The sequence below is a fragment of the Mustelus asterias genome, chromosome 12, assembly GCF_964213995.1.
Source record: "Mustelus asterias chromosome 12, sMusAst1.hap1.1, whole genome shotgun sequence".
NCBI classification, from domain to species: Eukaryota; Metazoa; Chordata; class Chondrichthyes; order Carcharhiniformes; family Triakidae; genus Mustelus; species Mustelus asterias.
The window spans coordinates 89,705,180-89,723,784 of NC_135812.1; the positions used below are offsets into that span (position 1 = coordinate 89,705,180).

General features: G+C 42.8%; 1 protein-coding gene across 1 annotated transcript in view; it reads left to right on the forward strand.

Annotated features, from left to right (window-relative positions):
* The first annotated feature begins 285 nt into the window (after nt 1-285).
* The window catches only part of fscn2b (fascin actin-bundling protein 2b, retinal), a 49,813-nt gene continuing 31,493 nt past the window's right edge, over nt 286-18,605 (forward strand). Inside the window, exon 1 of the mRNA XM_078225588.1 lies at nt 286-1,108. Within this exon, the coding sequence (XP_078081714.1) occupies nt 286-1,108 (823 nt within the window). The remainder of the gene's footprint in view (nt 1,109-18,605) is intronic.

Consider the following 18,605-nt stretch of genomic DNA (forward strand, 5'->3'; position numbering starts at 1 on the left):
GTCTTCATAGCATGAAAAATACTTCCTGAGGTACCCTTTGGATAATTGCAATCAAAGGCTTTATAAAGTAGTGTAGATGAGCCAACACGTTGGGGAACTAGGCATTTAAGCTGACGCCATTGACTATTTCTCTGGGATTTGGGTGTTTTAGCAATTTGGTCCACTTTAAGGCTCTCGGGCAGATCATAAAGTGCCTGCATTGTTTGTGGTTCTGAGCTCTCACGAAAAAAAAAGCCATTCGAAAATTCTACAGCAAGAAGGAAACTTAAGCTGAAAGGAAAGAAAATGCCTACTAACGGAACCCACCAAGCTTTAAAGATCCAATTTGGCTTAATCAATCGTAGCAATAAGTACCTGACAGCAGAGGCATTCGGTTTTAAAGTCAACGCATCCGGCGTCAGCCTGAAAAAGAAGCAAATCTGGATGCTGGAACAAGACGAAGGCAACAACTCTGTGGTCTTTTTCAAGAGCCACCTTGGGCGCTACCTGTTGGCTAACAAGGATGGCAACGTGTCATGTGAGGCAGAGAGACCTGATGTAGACTGCAGGTTCACGGTTATTGCACACGCTGATGGCAGGTGGACCCTACAATCTGAGCCCCACAAGCGCTACTTTGGCGGATCAGAAGACCGCCTTTCCTGTTTTGCACAGACCATTACCGAGTCAGAGCTCTGGTCCATCCACTTAGCCAGCCACCCCCAAGCCAATCTTCTCAGCATCAGTCGAAAAAGATACGCCCATCTCTCAGTCCAAGAAGATGAACTATCGGCTGACAGCAACATCCCTTGGGGCGTGGATGCCCTCATCACCATGATCTACCAAGATAAGAAGTACAGCATCCAGACTTGTGACAACAGGTTTCTCAGAAATGATGGAAAACTGATTAAGAAGCGTGATCAGGGCACTGGCTACACTTTGGAATTTAAAGCTGGGAAGATCGCCTTCAAGGACCATGAGGGAAAATATCTGAGTGCAATGGGGCCAACTGGTACTCTAAGATCTGGACGAAACTCCAAGCCTGGCAAAGATGACCTCTTCGATTTGGAGCAAAGTCATCCTCAAGTGGTTTTGCAGGCTTCTAATGGCCGCCTAGTGTCCATTAGACAAGGTGAGGTACTTTACAGGTTTACTTCAAATACAGTTAAAAACTACAATCTCTAAGATTTAGATTGCACCTTCAGAAGGGCACATTATTCTTGTTATTAATTTATTATTGAGACTTGTACTGTGAACCTGGGTATTTACTAAGCACTCATTCCAGTGGAAGAGGAGAAAGATAATAAATTCCTCCAGCTGGGAAGCAATAAAAAAGTTTCTGATAACACCTCCAGGAGATGGAGTCATTTAATTTCAATTAAATAATTTAAAAAAGTGATGCAACATACTCTGCTAAATTAAATGTTATAAGCCTATGCAAGTAAAGAAAAGAATCAGCAATTTTGGAATGAAGTTTAGTTTATCGAAACCAATACTTTATATTGCTTAAAAACAGCTATTTTGCATTCTATAGAGCATGCTATTAATTTTTCTTCCCGATTTGCTGGAACTTACTTGCTCAGGAGCTTCAAGGACATCTATGCCAGGACTTGATGGTTTGAGTTATAAGGAGAGGCTGGATAGACTGGAACTTTTTTCCCTGGAGCGTAGTAGGCTGAGGGGTGATCTTATAGAAGTCTATAAAATAATGAGGGGCATAGATCAGCTAGATAATCAACATCTTTTCCCAAAGGTAGAGGAGTCTAAAACTAGAGGACATCGGTTTAAGGTGAGGGGGGAGAGATACAAAAGGATCCAGAGGGGCAATTTTTCACACAGAGGGTGGTGAGTGTCTGCAATAAGCTGCCTGAGGTAGGACTAGAGGCGAGTACAATTTTGTCTTTTAAAAAGCATTTAGACAGTTACATGGGTAAGATGGGTATAGAGGGATATGGTCCAAATGAGGGCATTTGGGACTAGCTTAGTGGTTTAAAAAAAGGGTGGCGTAGACAAGTTGGGCCGAAGGGCCTGTTTCCTTGCTGTAAAGCTCTATGCAATATGTCCTCGAGGTAGACCAATTACTGGTCTCAGGAAGTGTTTTTTCTCTACCACCATGAACAGTTTTTATATATTGCAGCAGGTTTTAATGAAGAGAATATTCCAACAGCAGGAAAGTTTTAAGGAGAACTGTTCTTTGTGGCAGCGAAGAAATTAATGGGTCACTTACTTTATGTATTTTCCAGCAATCTTTTAACCACTTAGTATATCTTGATCAACTCAATAAAATACATTAGATACTGTGGTGTTGTAACACGTGCATGATAGGACAGCTTGGATGCCTGCATGCTGGAGAATCATGAGTAGTGAACCTCCAATTCTCCAATGAAGTGGGGAAGTTGTGCCAGCATGTTCTCCCTTTCTAATATTCATACACAAAAAATAGCGACTGATGCAAGATTTTGAAGTTTTGGGGTGCTGGGGGCTGATCCCTGTGGAGATATGCCACAGCATTGACACCTTCACAGACATCTGGCTTGCACTATTTGCATAAGGAAATTAACATTGTCCATAATTTAATAGGGACTTCTGCAATGAAAATATGATGTGCAGATGCCGGCGTTGGACTGGAGTGGGCACAGTAAGAAGTCTCATAACACCAGGCTAAAGTCCAACAGGTTTATTTTGTAGCATGAGCTTTCGGAGCGCCGCTCCTTCAACAGGTGATGAAGGAGTAGTGCTCCGAAAGCTCATGCTACCAAATAAAGCTGTTGGACTTTAACCTGGTGTTGTGAGACTTCTTGTAATGAAAATGGTGAGTCATTGAAAGTCAAAGTTCAGCAGTTTGAACAGCTTTCCTCTGAGCCTTAGCTGCAGGTTCCCCTTCTGAACCAACTTCAACATTACAAAATTTTAGGCTGAAATTATGTCGGAGCAGCATAAATGCTGCAACGTGACTGACTGGAACATCTGTCTCTGCCAGCTTTCCAGGGCTCAGAGGCAGATTTCTTCATTATTCAGCAATGGCAAGTACCATTACCATTAGAAAGCCACCTAGAACACATGTCACAGAAGACAGACTGGAAAATACAATGGAAGAGTGAATGGACAAGGTTTGCTTGGGGACCTCTGGAAAATCTCATTATGCCAGCCATTTGAAAAAATCCCAATCTTTTCTTCAGCTACAGTCCTACTTGATCCCCTAGGTGGACTCCACTGCTACCACTCGGATGATGATCTCACCAAATGTATTTCCATCAACGCAATACTGAGTTATTCTGAGAGACGGGAACATGAGGATTCTTGGCGTAGACAGTCCCTAATCTCTGTTATACAGTTGGTCTTGTTTATGGCCACAGAGTCTCCACTTTGATTTGATTTGATTTGATTTGATTTATTATTGTCACATGTATTGGGATACAGTGAAAAGTATTATTTCTTGCGCGCAGTACAGACAAAAGTATACTGTTCATAGAGTACATAGAGAAAAGGAAAGGAGAGGGTGCAGAATATAATGTTACGGTCATAGCCAGGGTGCAGAGAAAGATCACCTTAATATATGGTAGATCCATTCAAAAGTCTGATGGCAGCAGGGAAGAAGCTGTTCTTGAGTCAGTTGGTACGTGGTCTCAAATTTTTGTGTCTTTTTCCAGTGGAAAAAGGTGGAAGAGAGTGTGGAAGAGAGTGTGAGGGTCCTTGATTCTGCGGCTTGCTTTTCCAAGGCAGCGGGAAGTGTTGACAGAGTCAATGGATGGGAGGCTGGTTTGTGTGATGGACTGGGCCATGTTCACAACCTTCTGTAGTTTCTTGCGATCTTGGACAGAGGAGGAGCCATACCAAGCTGTGATACAACCAGAAAGGATGCTTTCTATTGTGCATCTGTAAAAACTGGTGAGAATCATAGCTGACATGCCAAATTTCCAAATTGTTCCGAAGTATCCTGGAAATTGCTGAGTAGGGCTACAGCCCTCCATCTCTGGGCAGCAGCCTAATTTGCAACCCTCCTTGCACATCCCTGACTGGTAGGGCTAAGGATTTTTACCCTCTTTAGACAGCGGAAATAATGTGGATTCAACTCTGGAATGAACTTTTGTGGTATTTATCCCCATACTAGTGTCACACTGTAGAATTTTGGATCTTTCTCTACTTGCGTGCCTTCTGAACTCCAACTGGGTGTATTCTAGTGACTCTTCAATGTAAACATGAGTCATACTGATGCAATATCCTGCTTTTGATCTGTGTAGTTTTGTCTAGGAGCTCTGCACACTAGCACGTTGAACACTTGCACCTGGTATAAAGCAACCAAATGCTCTACTCTCCGCTCAACAACGCGCCTGAGCTCCAACCTACAGCACAAATATAACTTATCTTCCCAGTGACATTGTCAATCAGTGCCCAGTACATGAGGGACAGTGCAGTGCTGTATTCACTTTACGAGTAGGTTCGTTGACTGAGGCAGCCCAGATCATGTGATCCAGTCCAGTAAGGTGTGCACACAATTAAATGTTCAATTACGTTGAGTGAGATTCTGAAAATGTTTCCTAAAAATGAACAGTAAGTAGTATCTTCTGCAGTTATTTTTCAATCATTATTCACAATATTGTTAATAACCTTAATATGAAACACGTTTACAATTGCAAATGTATTTTTTGGTAGCCCCATTGTTTGGAACATTTTCAAGGTTGCAACATGAAGGAACAGCTAATGTCACAGCCAAATGGTAGACATTACTGTGATAATCCAAGGTTCAATTTCCAGACATTCAGTATAGTGAGGAGGCGGCATATTTAAATTATTGGTCCATTGCATAGGGATTTCCCATGCGCTGTGAGACACACACCAGTTAAATGGAAGTCAACAGGTTCATGTTGGCCTCCTTACATATTGACATTTTTCCCTTTTTTGAACCCCCGACAGGTACCCATGCCCATCTTGCAGGTTAAAATTCTGCCCCAACAGAGCATCAAAGCAACTCTAATGATCTCAGCCAGGATGGGGGTACTACAATTGATTCCATGATTCTGCACAGGACCCCCACTCTGTTGTAGTAGAAAATGCTCTGCAATTGAAGCATGTTGTTGGGAAGAGGAAGGAGGGCTTGACTAGAGATCATAGAAACCAGACAGTGCAGAAGAGGCCATTCGGCCCATTGAGTCTGCATCGACTCTCTGACAGAGTATCTGACCCAGGCCCTCTCCCCCGCTCTATCCCAGGGACCCCACACATTTACCATGGCTAATCCATCTGATGTGCAAACTCCACATAGACAGTCACCCAAGGCTGGAATTGAACTTGGGCCCCTGGAGCTGTGAGGCAGCAGTGCTAATCACTGTGGCACTGTGCCACCCATATTACAGTTAATCTGACAATGCTTAATGTTGATAATGGTTGCATATAATAAAAAGATTGTATGTTCTAAATATAGGGACATCTACCAACTTCTTGTACGTATTTTTCAAATTGTTTTGTGTGTGAAAAGTGAATTGAACACACTGATGGACTCTTTTACTGACCATTTGCATTTCAAGCTGTAACCTGCCCTGTGTACTTAATCACAGCTCCCAATTTCATAGTCATTTCCAGAAGGAATCACGACAGAGGAAGGCCAAGTGTACTGTCATCCTAACACAGCCACTCCTACAGTAAACCTGCTTTTTGTATGTATCCTTCAGTAAAGTGTAGGGGCAAAGAGGAGTTAATTGTTTACAATGTAGGTGGAACTTTTATGAGCATTGGTGGATTGTGTCAGAGAGCGGATTTGTGGAGCTGAGAGCAACAAAGAGAATTACTGATAAACTCTCCATTTAGTAAGTTGGTGTTCAGAACAGGGTCATGGGGTAACCCACCATTCCCCCAAATCAGATTTGTAGGGCACAGCCCTCAGTGAAAAAGATTAGCAAAATAATTCTGCTAGAAATGTGAAAATCTAAGCTGAAGGTAAATTGGAAGAGAGCTTTCTACTGAACACAATCTTCTTTCTGCTTCTCTGATGTTTCAACCTTAATTTTACAAGGCAGTTTTTTTTAAAATTGAGAAGTAGGTTTGGCATTCTATAATGAGCAAGTCATCTTTAACAGTCTTAAGTTGCAGAAAAGAAGCCAGAATTTTTTTTCAGAAACCAATTATTAATATATATATTTAACTGGTTACTATGATTGCTTTAAGAGCTGATCACATGACTTGATGGTGATGTCATTAGGGTGTTGCACAGGCTGCTGTTTTACTTTCAGTTTGTACGGGCAATATCTCTTTCAATAAACCTGCAGTGTGTTATTTTGAATCTACGTATGTAAACCACAGCTTTTTTTTGTTTAAAACCACAACCCCTAACATAGTTAGGGCATTGCAGATAAAAAGTTAGCTTTTATCCATTGGTCTCTGTTCCACCTACATAGCCCCAAGAGCTGTATCTAATTTCTTCTTGAAATCAGACAACGTTATGGCCTAAACTACATTCTTTGGTAGTGAATTCCACATATTCACCACCCTCTGAGTGAAGAAATTTCTCCTCACCTCAAATCCTCAACTATGATCCCTAGTTCTGGACTCCCCCACCATTGGGAACATTCTTTCCAAATCTACCCTGTCTAACCCTGTTAGAATTTTATAAGTTTCTATGAGAACCCTTGTGGCAATGTGTCTTATTAAGATTTTTCGTGATCTTTCATCATTAACAAATCGGAACATAAACAATAATTGCACTTATTCCTGCTTGGCTTCTGATTTTGGAAAATATGTCAGCCTCATAATGAAGTTATTCCCAGAACTTGCCACTATTGTATCAACACATCCAAATACATGAAATTTGACTTTCTGATAGATCAGACATTTTGTCCTTCTCTTTGTCATTCTCTTTCAAAAGACACGGCTTTTGCAGCAGTGAGACATGTCAGCCAACAGTTGGGAAAGTTTAGATCTTGCCTGCAAGCAAAATCTAACCCATTCATTATCAAATCTCACATTTCTGTTTTGGAATTTGAAATTGTTGCTAGCTTTAGAAAGGGCAACATGGTGGCACAGCGGTTAGCATTGCTGCCTCACAGCGCCAGGGACCCAGGTTCGATTCTGGTCTTGGGTCACTGTCTGTGTGGAGTTTGCACATTCTCCCCGTGTCTGAGTGGGGTTCCTCTGGGTGCTCCGGTTTTCTCCCACACTCCAAAGGTGTGTAGGTTAGGTGGATTGGCCATGCTAAACTGCCCCTTAGTGTTCCAAGATGTGTAGGTTAAGGGGATTAGCGAGGTAAATGTGTGGGGTGACGGGGATAGGGCCTGAGTAAAATGCTCTGTCAGAGAGTTGGGCCAGACAATGGGCCAAATGGCCTCCTTCTGCACTGTAGTGATTCTATGAAAGAGATTGTACTTATATAGAAAATCATCAGAGCTCTCAGACATATCCCAAGTTGCTTTACATATGATGAATGATTTTGCAGTACAACTAGTGTTTGGATCCATTAGCCATTTTATGGACAGAAAGGAAGAGGGAACTGAATGTATTATCTCCAGATTTGCAGATGCTACAAAGTTGGGTGGGAGGGTAAGCTGTGAGGAAATGCTTCAGAGTGATTTGGACAGGCTGAGTGTGTGGACATATGCATGACAGATGCAGTATAATGTGGATAAATGTGAGGTTATCCACTTTGGTAGCAATAATGGGGAGACAGATTGTTACTTGAATGGGTGTAAATTGAGAGAGTGGATACTCAGCGAGACCTTGGTGTCCTCGTGCATCAGTCACTGAAAGTAAGTGCGCAGCTACAGCAGGCAATAAAGAAGGCAAATGATATGTTGGCCTTCATAGCGAGAGGATTTGAGTACAGGGATAAGGAAGTTTTGCTGCAATTGTATAGGGTGAGGCCTGTTGGTGAGGCCACACCTGGAGTCTTGAGTGCAATTTTGATGTCCTTATCTGAGGAAGGATGTCCTTACTTTAGAGGGAGTACAGCGAAGGTTTACCAGGCTGATTCCTGGGATGGCAGGTCTGTCATTTGAGGAGAGATTACGTCGGTTAGGATTATATTAACTGGAGTTTAGAAGAGTGAGAAGGGTTCTCATAGAAATTTATAAAATTCTAACAGGGTTAGACAGGGTAGATTTGGAAAGAATGTTCCCAATGGTGGGGGAACATTCTTTCCAAACTAGGGATCATAGTTTGAGGATCTGAGGTGAGGAGAAATTTCTCCATCCAGAGGGTGGTGAAAGTGTGGAATTCACTACCACAGAATGTAGTTGAGGCCAAAACGTTGTCTGATTTCAAGAAGAAATTAGATATAGCTCTTGGGGCTAAAGGGATCAAGGGATTGGGGGGAAGGGGATTTTCTCATCCTGCCGCAGTGAACGGTGATTTGGCTGGCTTCCAAATTCTCCGGCCTCGCTGCAGCGGGAGCGTGGCGTGAACAGCTGGTAAGATCGTGCCCTTTGATATTTCCCTACCACAGATGTTAAGTTCAGTGGCCTGTACTCATCTCTGTTTTCTCTTAACATTTCTAAAAACTTGTTGTGATCCCAACTGTCTTTATTCCTGGACAGTGCGGTCCCAGAATGGAAGCCAAGCTCAATAGATCATATATTTTATTTTTTGCTTAGAGATGTGGGATGAACAGAGTCAAGAACTTCCAATTGACTTTTAACAAAAGAATCGAACATTTATTAAACAAGAGAAGATGAACTATAATGTGCTACTCCATCAATCCCACTACACTTTTACAGGTATACACAAATTTATAAGGATTATACAAGTTACAAAATATCTTTTACTCGAACACTCTCAGTAAGTACACAGTCCATGTAAACCAATAGGGTAAATGTGGTCAGACACAGCACACTCTGAAACCGAGTGGCAGGTGCCACCCAAAATAACTTCTGTGACTTTCTCATCAAATCCCCCCAGATGCTCATCACACTGAGAGCCAATTGGTTTCACTGGAACTCTGATTTCCACAGGACAGTTTCCATCTCCACTCTTGAAAAACATGCTTTAGAATCTTCTCTCAAACACCATTTTCACCAAGGATCCACTTTCAGAATTTCAGTCTCTCCTTTTAGTATTCCTCTGCCTTGGATTGCCATGTGCATTCAAACTTCCATACAATCTCTCAGGTACCCAGCCATGCTAAGAGAACACTGCCATGTCACAGGCTGTATTAAGATGTCACCAAGCTTTTGATTTACCTCTGATGTCTGGTTTCTACCTTTGAATCTGGTTCTTGCTGATGTCTCTTTAACTCAGAGCATTTTCTCTGCTTCTTACTTTAATTTCACCCAACAGACCTTGGTCAGCTTCTTGTTCTTTGTTCCTTTAACTTAACTGTCTTTCTGAGACATAGGGTGGATACTCTGCCCCACCTCCCCAAGGCCTGTTCCTTGGCAGCAAGAGGCGGCCCGCCATTGTCTGGCAGCAAGATGCTGTCGATGGAATTTTCCATTGAATCCACCTGTGGATCCTGCTGGTGAGAAGGCGGGAAAATCCCACTCACACTTCTTTTTCAACTCCCTGGGGGTTTGTTCTTTTGAGAAGTCTTCTCCCTGCAGCTCCATAGTCCTGTGCAGTTTCTTCTGGGTCCATCTTAATACTAAACTCAAAAATTCTTTCTAACCTAGGATGGCCCCTGATCCCTAAGCAACAACCTAGTTTTCCTTGAAACCCTGCTTATTTTCACATTGTAAACCCTTTAATTACAATGCAGGCACTGTTTCAAGTGACCAAGGCCCACAAACATGCAGGTACATTTGTTTAACATGGAACTAACAAATGCTTTAACCTTTTCTTATGCAGAAACATCAAATTAAACTTATTTAAAGCTATACCTGGTTTCTAATACCCAAAAATAGAAATAGAGATTGTTTAAAACTACGTCTGTTTCCTTACAAACTTGACTGCTCTTCAATTCTCTTATAAATATCCATGCGCAATAAAGTTCTGAAATAATTTCAATCCTCACCAATTGACTCCGTCCTCTCCCTCAGATTCCAAGACATTTCCCTTAATACCCTAGCACATGTCTTCTCTTTGTTTAACTATCTTATCGAAAATTTCTCTTCTATTCATCACAATATCTGTCATCCCATTCTCAACACTCAAGGAGTCACCTCCTCTCCAGTAGTCATTAGCAAAGTCCAAAGTAATTCTTAAATAGGTGGGTTTCCTCCGGGTGCTCCGGTTTCCTTCCACAGTCCAAAGATGTGTGTGTTAAGTTGATTGGCCATTCTAAATTGATCCTTCGTGTCAGGGGGACTAGCAGGAAAATAAGTGGGGATGCAGCTTGGGTGGGATTGTGGTCGGTGCAGACTCGATGGGCTGAACGTCCTTCTTCTGCACTGTAGGGTTTCTATGATTCTATAAATACACAATCCTCCTCTCCCAGGGGCTCCACTTTACTTTTAATAATTCTCCTTTTACTTATAAGGTATCTTACTGTTTCTTTTAAACTCTTTTGAAAAATATTTCTCATTCCCTTTCAGTCTTAATTATCCTACTATTAAAGCCCTATTTTACCATTTTAATTTTATATGCTGGGCGGACTTGAAACTGGGAGTGTTTCAGATCTGACTTTTAGACCCGATCTCACGCGCCCCCATACACATTCTGCCTGAAAAAATAGCAGTGATTCTGAATCGTGCTGCAGAAGCCTATGGGTGGGGCTTATCGTGCGCGAAATCCTGCAGCTCCGATTGGCGCATCCAACTGCACATGCACAGTAAAAAGAAATAGAAAAACGCTCCCCTGCCACATCGCTCCCGGGCCGGATAATACCTCCCCATGGCCCCCACAGACATTACCCCATCCCCACAACATTACTGACCCCCCTACCCCCCACCACCGTCCGCTACCCAGACCAATCGTGGACCCCAGCCCCCCTTGTCCCCCACCAATCACACACAGAGTGGCAGCAGACCCCCCTTCCTCCTGCCGATCGCACACAGAGTAGCAGCTGAGCCCGCCTGCCCCTGCCCCCCTCCTCCCCACCAGACAGCCATCTGACCTGCCTCCCTCCCCCCCCCCACCAAAGAGCCATCTGACCTGCCTCCCTTCCCCCCACCAGAGAGCCATCTGACCCTCCTTCGCTCCCCACCCGCCAACCACCGATCTGAGTCAGAGAGCCACCGGAAGCTCTGAACTTACCTCCTCAGAAGCTGGAGCACCCGAATCGGACCTTTGCAGACCATGTCTGTTTCGGGCTGAATCTGGATGGGTGAACGCCGTGGTAATGGGGCAGGTGCCAGTAAGTTTGGCCGTGCAGCCCATTAAGTCAATTTAAATGCATGCAAATACATTTAAATTGAAGTCGCGCCCGTTTCGGGCGCTATGCCGACGGTGGCCATTTTCGGCCATTGGTAAAGGGGGAACGGGCGCAGAGGCAGGCGCAGATCACGTTACTCGCCTCACGCCTGACTTTACCAAGTTTTTTACCAACTTGATGGTAAAATCGGGCCCATCTATCTTTTTCACTTTTGCTCAATTCCTCCTTTAAGTTTTTGTTACTATTATTCATATTGACCTCATAGGTCCTCTTCAATTTGAAATGGTTTTAACCTTTTTATTTGTCTGACATTTTAAAAGTACTAGTGGCTTCTATCTTTTTTGATGGCATTTCCTAACCCATAAACAGATCCAACTAGAGACTGGTGTGCTAAACTGTAATTTTACTGTGGCAGCTCACTTTTCATCTTGTTAAAATCTGCCCTAATCCAATCTGATGTTCTAGCTTTGTCATTGACCTTTTCCCTTTCTCCAATAACTAGTGCATAAAGGAATGGTTCTTTGCTTCAAATTATGACACAGTTATCTTGACAAATGACCATTTATTGAAAAGTTCAACCAAACTGAGTACAGATTTTTTAAAAATCTGCACGAACACCAGAAAATGCTGGAATACCCAATGGGTCAGATAGAATCTGTAAATGGAAAAGACCTATAGGGACAGAGCAAGAGCTTTACATTCCAAACATTAAGATGTATTCTCTCCTAAAGGAGGCTGACTGTACTTTGGTGTATTTCCAGCACTTTCATTTTTATTTCAGGTCGTCTAATGTCCTTTACTTTCAATTTTAACATTAAGACATATTCTATACGCAGTGGGGAGGGCAGAGACCAACTTTGATCATGGGCCAGCAGCACCAACTTTCTACTGGTAGGAAGTAGGGGAGGTGATGGCCTAGTGGTATTATCACTAGACTATTAATCCAGAAACCCAGCTAATGTTCTGGAGACCCAGGTTTGAATCCTGCCATGGCAGGTGTGGAATTTTAATTCAATAAAAAATATCTGGAATTAAGAATCTACTGATGATCATGAAACCATTGTTGATTGTCGGAAAAGCCCATCTGGTTCACTAACGTCCTTTAGGGAAGGAAATCCTCCGTCCTCACCTGGTCTGGCCTATATGTGACTTCAGAGCCACAGCAATGTGGTCGACTCTCAACTGTCCTCAGTTGAGAGTCAACCACAATGGGCAATAAATTCTGGCCCAATTGTGACGCCCATGTTCCATGAATAAATAAAAAGAAACATTGGCAGGGTGGGGGCAAGTGGAGAGTGCAGTGTGGGTAAATGGGGCAACATATTTCAGCTTCAGAAATTGAATAAGCATACCCTAACAGCACGAAGATGAACTTATCTCTGAAAGGAATGAAGAAAATATGTGCCACTTCTAGTTTTTCCTCACTGCCACTAGTGCTTCTTTTAATTAAAACTGTAAATGGTAACCTCCCAACCTGTGCCCTTACAGTCTGTGATGGTTTAAATAAAAAGCAGCATTAATTAACACAGAAATCGCGTTGTGATTCCTAACAACATTAGTTGACCTCCAATTGAATATTCTAATTAAGCCCCCACCTGCTTCTGGTGAGAGCACTGGTCACCCAGATTGATCTTCCTGAAAATGGGGGCTGCCCACTGGTGGTAAATTGCAATTACCAGGCCCCAAACCCTCTACCTGTCTCCACACACGCACACACACATACACAAACACACATATACACATGCACACCACTGTCAATATTCATCAAGCTACAAGATGATATTGAGGTGAAAAATTGCCCCTCTGACTGAGAAAACACTTCTGAACACTGAAGCAAACATCTTTCCTTTCAAATGTAATTAAAATGTTCTGCAATCAATGACTTATCATCGATACACTGCTTTCTAATGTTCCTACAAACTTTGTCCTTGATTTGCTTTCCAGCATTTGTGGATCTATGACATATTCCCAGCAAAGTACCCACGCCATTGCAGTTCTTCAGCTTGTTCTAAAGGGATTTTGTTTGGATTCCTTTTCTATTTGAATCCTTCCACTCAATAGTGGGGCTAATCTTTCTCTGCCATCTGCCTATCCATGTGAGTTACCAAGGCTTTAAGAAGAGAAAGAAGGGGCGGAGCATTTAAACTTGGATAAAAGCGAATTATTGCAAATGCAGTATATGAAACCAAAAGAGAAAATGCTGGAAAATCTCAGCAGGTCTGGCAGCATCTGTAAGGAGAGAAAAGAGCTGACCCTTTGTCCATGAGATTTTCCAGCATTTTCTCTTTTGGCATTTGAACTTACATTGCTGAAGGAAATTTACAGCATAACATAGCCTGTGTGTTTGCTGAATAATAATTTGATATATTTTTTAAATTATTTCTGCTTTGTGTAATCAATTGCATTAGGCAAAGCGGCCTTTTAAAAGATACCAGATTTTTGATCTGCGAAGCTTATAGGGGGTAGGCAGGAAACTGGAGTTAAGGCCATAATCTGATTAACCATGATTAATGAATGGGCGGAACAGGCTTGAGAGGCTGAATGGCCTACTCCTGCTCCTGTTTCTTGTGAAGATGTCATGTCCCTGTCATGATCCTTTGCAATACCGGACACCAAAATACACTGGCATTTATTCTATCCAATGTTACTGAGATGCAATTTTTTTTCTCTTTATTCTCTCATGGGATAGGTGTCACTGGCAAGGCCAACATTTCTTGCCCATCTCTAATTGCCCTTGAACTAAATGATTTGCTCAGCCATTTGAGAGGGCAGTTAAGAGTCAACCACATTGCCGTCAGTCTGGAGTCACATGTAGGCCAGACCAGCAAGTTTCCTACTTAATTCATTGCTCACCATGACGGAAACTAGCTTTTAATTCCAGATTTAATAATTGAGTTTCCATGGTGGGATTTGAATCCATGCCCCTAAGACCATCAACCTAGTTAAACCTTTGGTATACAAATCCAGTGACATTGCCGCAACACCACCAATGGCAATAACAGGAAACATGTAGTAATTGGGAAGACGTCCCTTTGGAAAGCTGTCCACCGCCCTTGCGTGCACGTCTTACTACTCCTAATTAACAGGCACTTAGGGCTTGAGTGAATGCAGCAAATGCCGACACGACCAGGAACTCACACATCCAGCAAGATTGTCACAGCATGGCTCACAACTGCTGTGACATTATGGTGCTCTTAAACCGTACGAAATATAAAACTGTACGTGTGTAATACACAGTACAAAGCAAGTCTAACTATTCATCCTGCTGTGATGCATGTTTGTACAAAAACGTGGAAAAGCATTTCTCGAATACTGTCTGCAATTCTCAGCTTGCACTCCCTCTTACCAACTTTATCTAAAATGCCTCTATTTTTTATATTCCCGTTATTTAGCTGGGAAAGCTAATGGCAGTAAAAATATTAAATGTGATTCTCCAATCCCTAGCTCCCAGCAGGGAGTTCATTTGATAGGGTTCCTGGGTCAGAGACAACAATCCTATCTCCCATTCCTTCTGAGTGTGATGAAGGTTTGTGTATAGTTTAGTGGACGGTTGCACCTTTTTTACATTTTCATAGATCATAGAAACCCTACAGTGCAGAAGGAGGCCATTCGGCCCATCGAGTCTGCACCGACCACAATCCCACCCAGGTTCTACCCCCACATATTTACCCGCTAATCCCTCTAACCTACACATCTCAGGACTCTAAGGGGCAATTTTTAACCTGGCCAATCAACCTAACCCGCACATCTTTGAACTGTGGGAGAAAACCGGAGCACCCGGAGGAAACCCACGCAAACACGAGGAGATTGTGCAAACTCCACACAGACAGTGACCCGAGCCGGGAATCGAACCCGGGACCCTGGAGCTGTGAAGCAGCAGTGCTAACCACTGTGCTACCGTGCCGCCCTGTATTTTGTATTATTTTGTATTAAAAGATTCATGTGATGGCATGACACAAGGATTATTCCTGTTCATTCTTGCTTTTATATCTTCACACTGTTCCCTTGGAGAATAGAATGAGGCAACGGAAAGGTTTCCAGACTGATTAACAGTCTGTGATTGAAACATTCCTTCCTGCTGCATCCAGCTGATGGGATGTACATAGTAACCCTTCCAATCCGGAATGCTTGGGATCAAGTCATCTATACTCACCCTTCGCCACCGGGAAGATCCCCATGATTGGTTCACGTCTGGGCGAACCTGCTGTAAACATCGGCGATGTGATGTCACGTTGGCGCAGTTTGAATATACGTCAGGGGGTCAATTTTCGACAAGGGAACGCGTTAATAATATCGAAATCCATGGAAATGTATTTAAATCAGGTTCATGTCCATTGTGGGCATCGACCTGATTACCTCACTGGCGAGGGGCAGCGAAAATTGGAAGTTGTGATCTCCCCAGTAAGATCTGCGACTTCCGGGTTTCGCAGCAACTTGAGCTCCCGCTGGCAATCGCGTGGATGGTGGAGTGGGCTCAAGATCCCGTCCTTAGTCATTTTTTGGGAAAGTTCCGCCCAGTGTGCCTAGGGGTCCATAGATTTTTCACGTAAAAACAGATGGGCTTCATCTTGGTATGTCCATTCGAGGGGGAGGCCCCACCCGTAGCTATTCAATTAGGAACTTTGAAGAGACTTGAAGCAAAAATGGCACAAGTCACCTGACTTGCTGCAACTCTCTTAGCCACCTGTTAATGTCCGTTTTTAGATAAAACACACATCCAGGAAATAATATACATTTGTTTATCTCATGGGATGTGGATAGTGCAGACAAAGCCCGCATTTGTTGCCCAGTCCATCATTGTACTGAGTGGCTTGCTAGACCATTGGGCAGTTAAGAGTCACATTACTGTGGGTCTGGAGTTACATGTAGGCCAGACCGGAGCAGATTTTCCTCCGCCAAGGGAATTAGTGAACCAGATGGATTTTTTAAACAATAATCACCATTACTGAGACCAGCTTTATTGATTGAATTTAAATTCTGCCAGCTGCCATGGAACCCATGTCCCCAGAGCATTAGCCTTGGACAGGATTACTACTCCAGTGATATTAGCTCGACACCACCAGTTACATTGACGATATGCCTCTACTGGGCATGGCAGTACTGGAAGGGTTTATGGACTGACAATCCATTTATTTGGCACCATTAATGAATGCACCTTCCCGTGGCCACCAAGACCTGGAATGGGACTCGAACATGGAGTTTCTGACTCAGAGGCAGGGCCATCACCCACTGCACTAGAAGACCTCCTAGCAAAACATGATAAAGTGGGAATAAAAATTGTTTTAGTTATCCCAATACTGGACCGTCCATGTTCCTGCTCCTAAAGTACTGTACTAAAATGATCCAGTGAGTTGCTTGGATCTGCTCAAAAAACTTCCAGATGTTTCTGGATTTCCAGAAGGTGCAAGATTTCCGGAACTGGAGAGGTTATGATATATTGCAAAATGTTAAAACCAAAATCTAACAAGAGTGCTATTGCCAATGTATGCAAAAGTGTGTTACCTAACTAATACTTAATATGATACCACTTTCTACATGTTAGCACAAAAGCAGACTCCTTCATTATGCAGTGTAATTTTCCTAAAAACAGATTCAGAAAGTGAAAATTCACATGACCCTGAAAAAGTAGAAAACCACTTGCGTCTTATGCAACATTCAATCAGTCCCACTAATGGCTGTAGGCTTCTAATATATTTTTCTGCTTTTTAGTGTGAAAATATAAAGTCTATACTTGTAGAGTTGTTTTATCCTAATTTGGGTTCTTGCTGTCCCCAAGGGACTCTTCAATTTTTTTTTACTATTAAAGCCATGCTTTGCGAATTACGCCAGAGAATAGGGGCCAACTGTTGGATTCCATGGTAACAGGCAGTCATCAACCCAAGTGACAGTGCCAGAACACTTTAATTTGTCCCAGTGGGCACTGGTGGAACAAATTAATGGTTTTCTAAAATGTACACTGTTGGCTAATGGATGAAAAAGAATATAATAAGAACTTGCATTCATGTGGCACCTTTCATGACAACTGGATGTCGCAAAATGTTTTAAAGCCATTGAAGTACTATTTTGAATTCTAAAGCTGTTGTAACATAGGATATTCAGTTACGAGTTTGCAAAGAAAGATCCCACAAACAGTAATATGATAATGAGCACATTATCTTTTGTTGTGATGTTGATTGAAGGCTAAATATTGGCCAGGACACCAGGGATAGCTCCTCTGCTCTTCTTCAAAATAGCGTTGAAGGTCTTTGACATCCACTTGATTCCGGAGTTGAGAGGGTTGGCTTATGAGGAGACACTGAGTAGACTGGGGCTATACTCATTGGAATTCAGAAGAATGAGGGGAGATCTTATAGAAACATATAAGATTATGAAGGGAATAGATAAGATAGATGCAGAGAGGTTGTTTCCACTGGCGGGTGAAACCAGAACTAGGGGGCATGGCCTCAAAATAAGTGAGAGCAGATTTGGGACTGAGTTGAGAAGGAACTTCTTCACCCAAAGTTTTGTGAATCTGTGGAATTCCCTGCCCAGTGAAGCAGTTGAGGCTACCTCATTGAATGTTTTTAAGGCAAGGATAGATAAATTTTTGAACAGTAAAGGAATTAAGGAATATAGGAAGGATATCAGAGGTAGGTTCTTTACGCAGAGAGTGGTTGGGGTGTGGAATGGACTGCCTGCAGTGATAGTGGAGTCAGACACTTTAGGAACATTTAAGCGGTTATTGGATAGGCACATGGAGAACACCAGGATGATAGGGAGTGGGATAGCTTGATCTTGGTTTCAGATAAAGCCCGGCACAACATCGTGGGCTGAAGGGCCTGTTCTGTGCTGTACTGTTCTATGTTCTATGTTCTAAGGGTTATGGTGAGCGGGCGGGTAAGTGGAGCTGAGTCCACAAAAAGATCAGCCATGATCTTATTGAATGGCGGAGCAGGCTCGAGAGGCCAGATGGCCTACTCCTGCTCCTTGTTCTTATGTTCTTATTATGTAAAACACAAGGAACCTGAGAGGGCAAAGAGTGCCTCAGTTTAGCATATCCTCCAAAAGACATCATTCCAGAATTGCTGCACTCCTTCCATACTGCACTGGAATGTCAGCTTTGCTTTTGTTTTCAAGACCTCTGGGCTGGAACTTGAGCCCATGACTTTATTTCTTAAGAGTTGAGAGCACTACCCGCTGAGCCGCAGCAGGTAAGTCATGCTGAATGCTGAACCATTTTGCGAACACCTACCGCCTTTTGAGAACATGGATTCTGCAGTCCAATGCAACTGAGTGCTTTTTAAGTAAATGGCACTCCATGTTGCTGATCTTCCATATTCTGTCTGATAGCTTTTAGGGCTCTGCCGAATAAATCACAAAACCGGATGATTAAAAAAAGGATTGCCTTTTTAGAAAT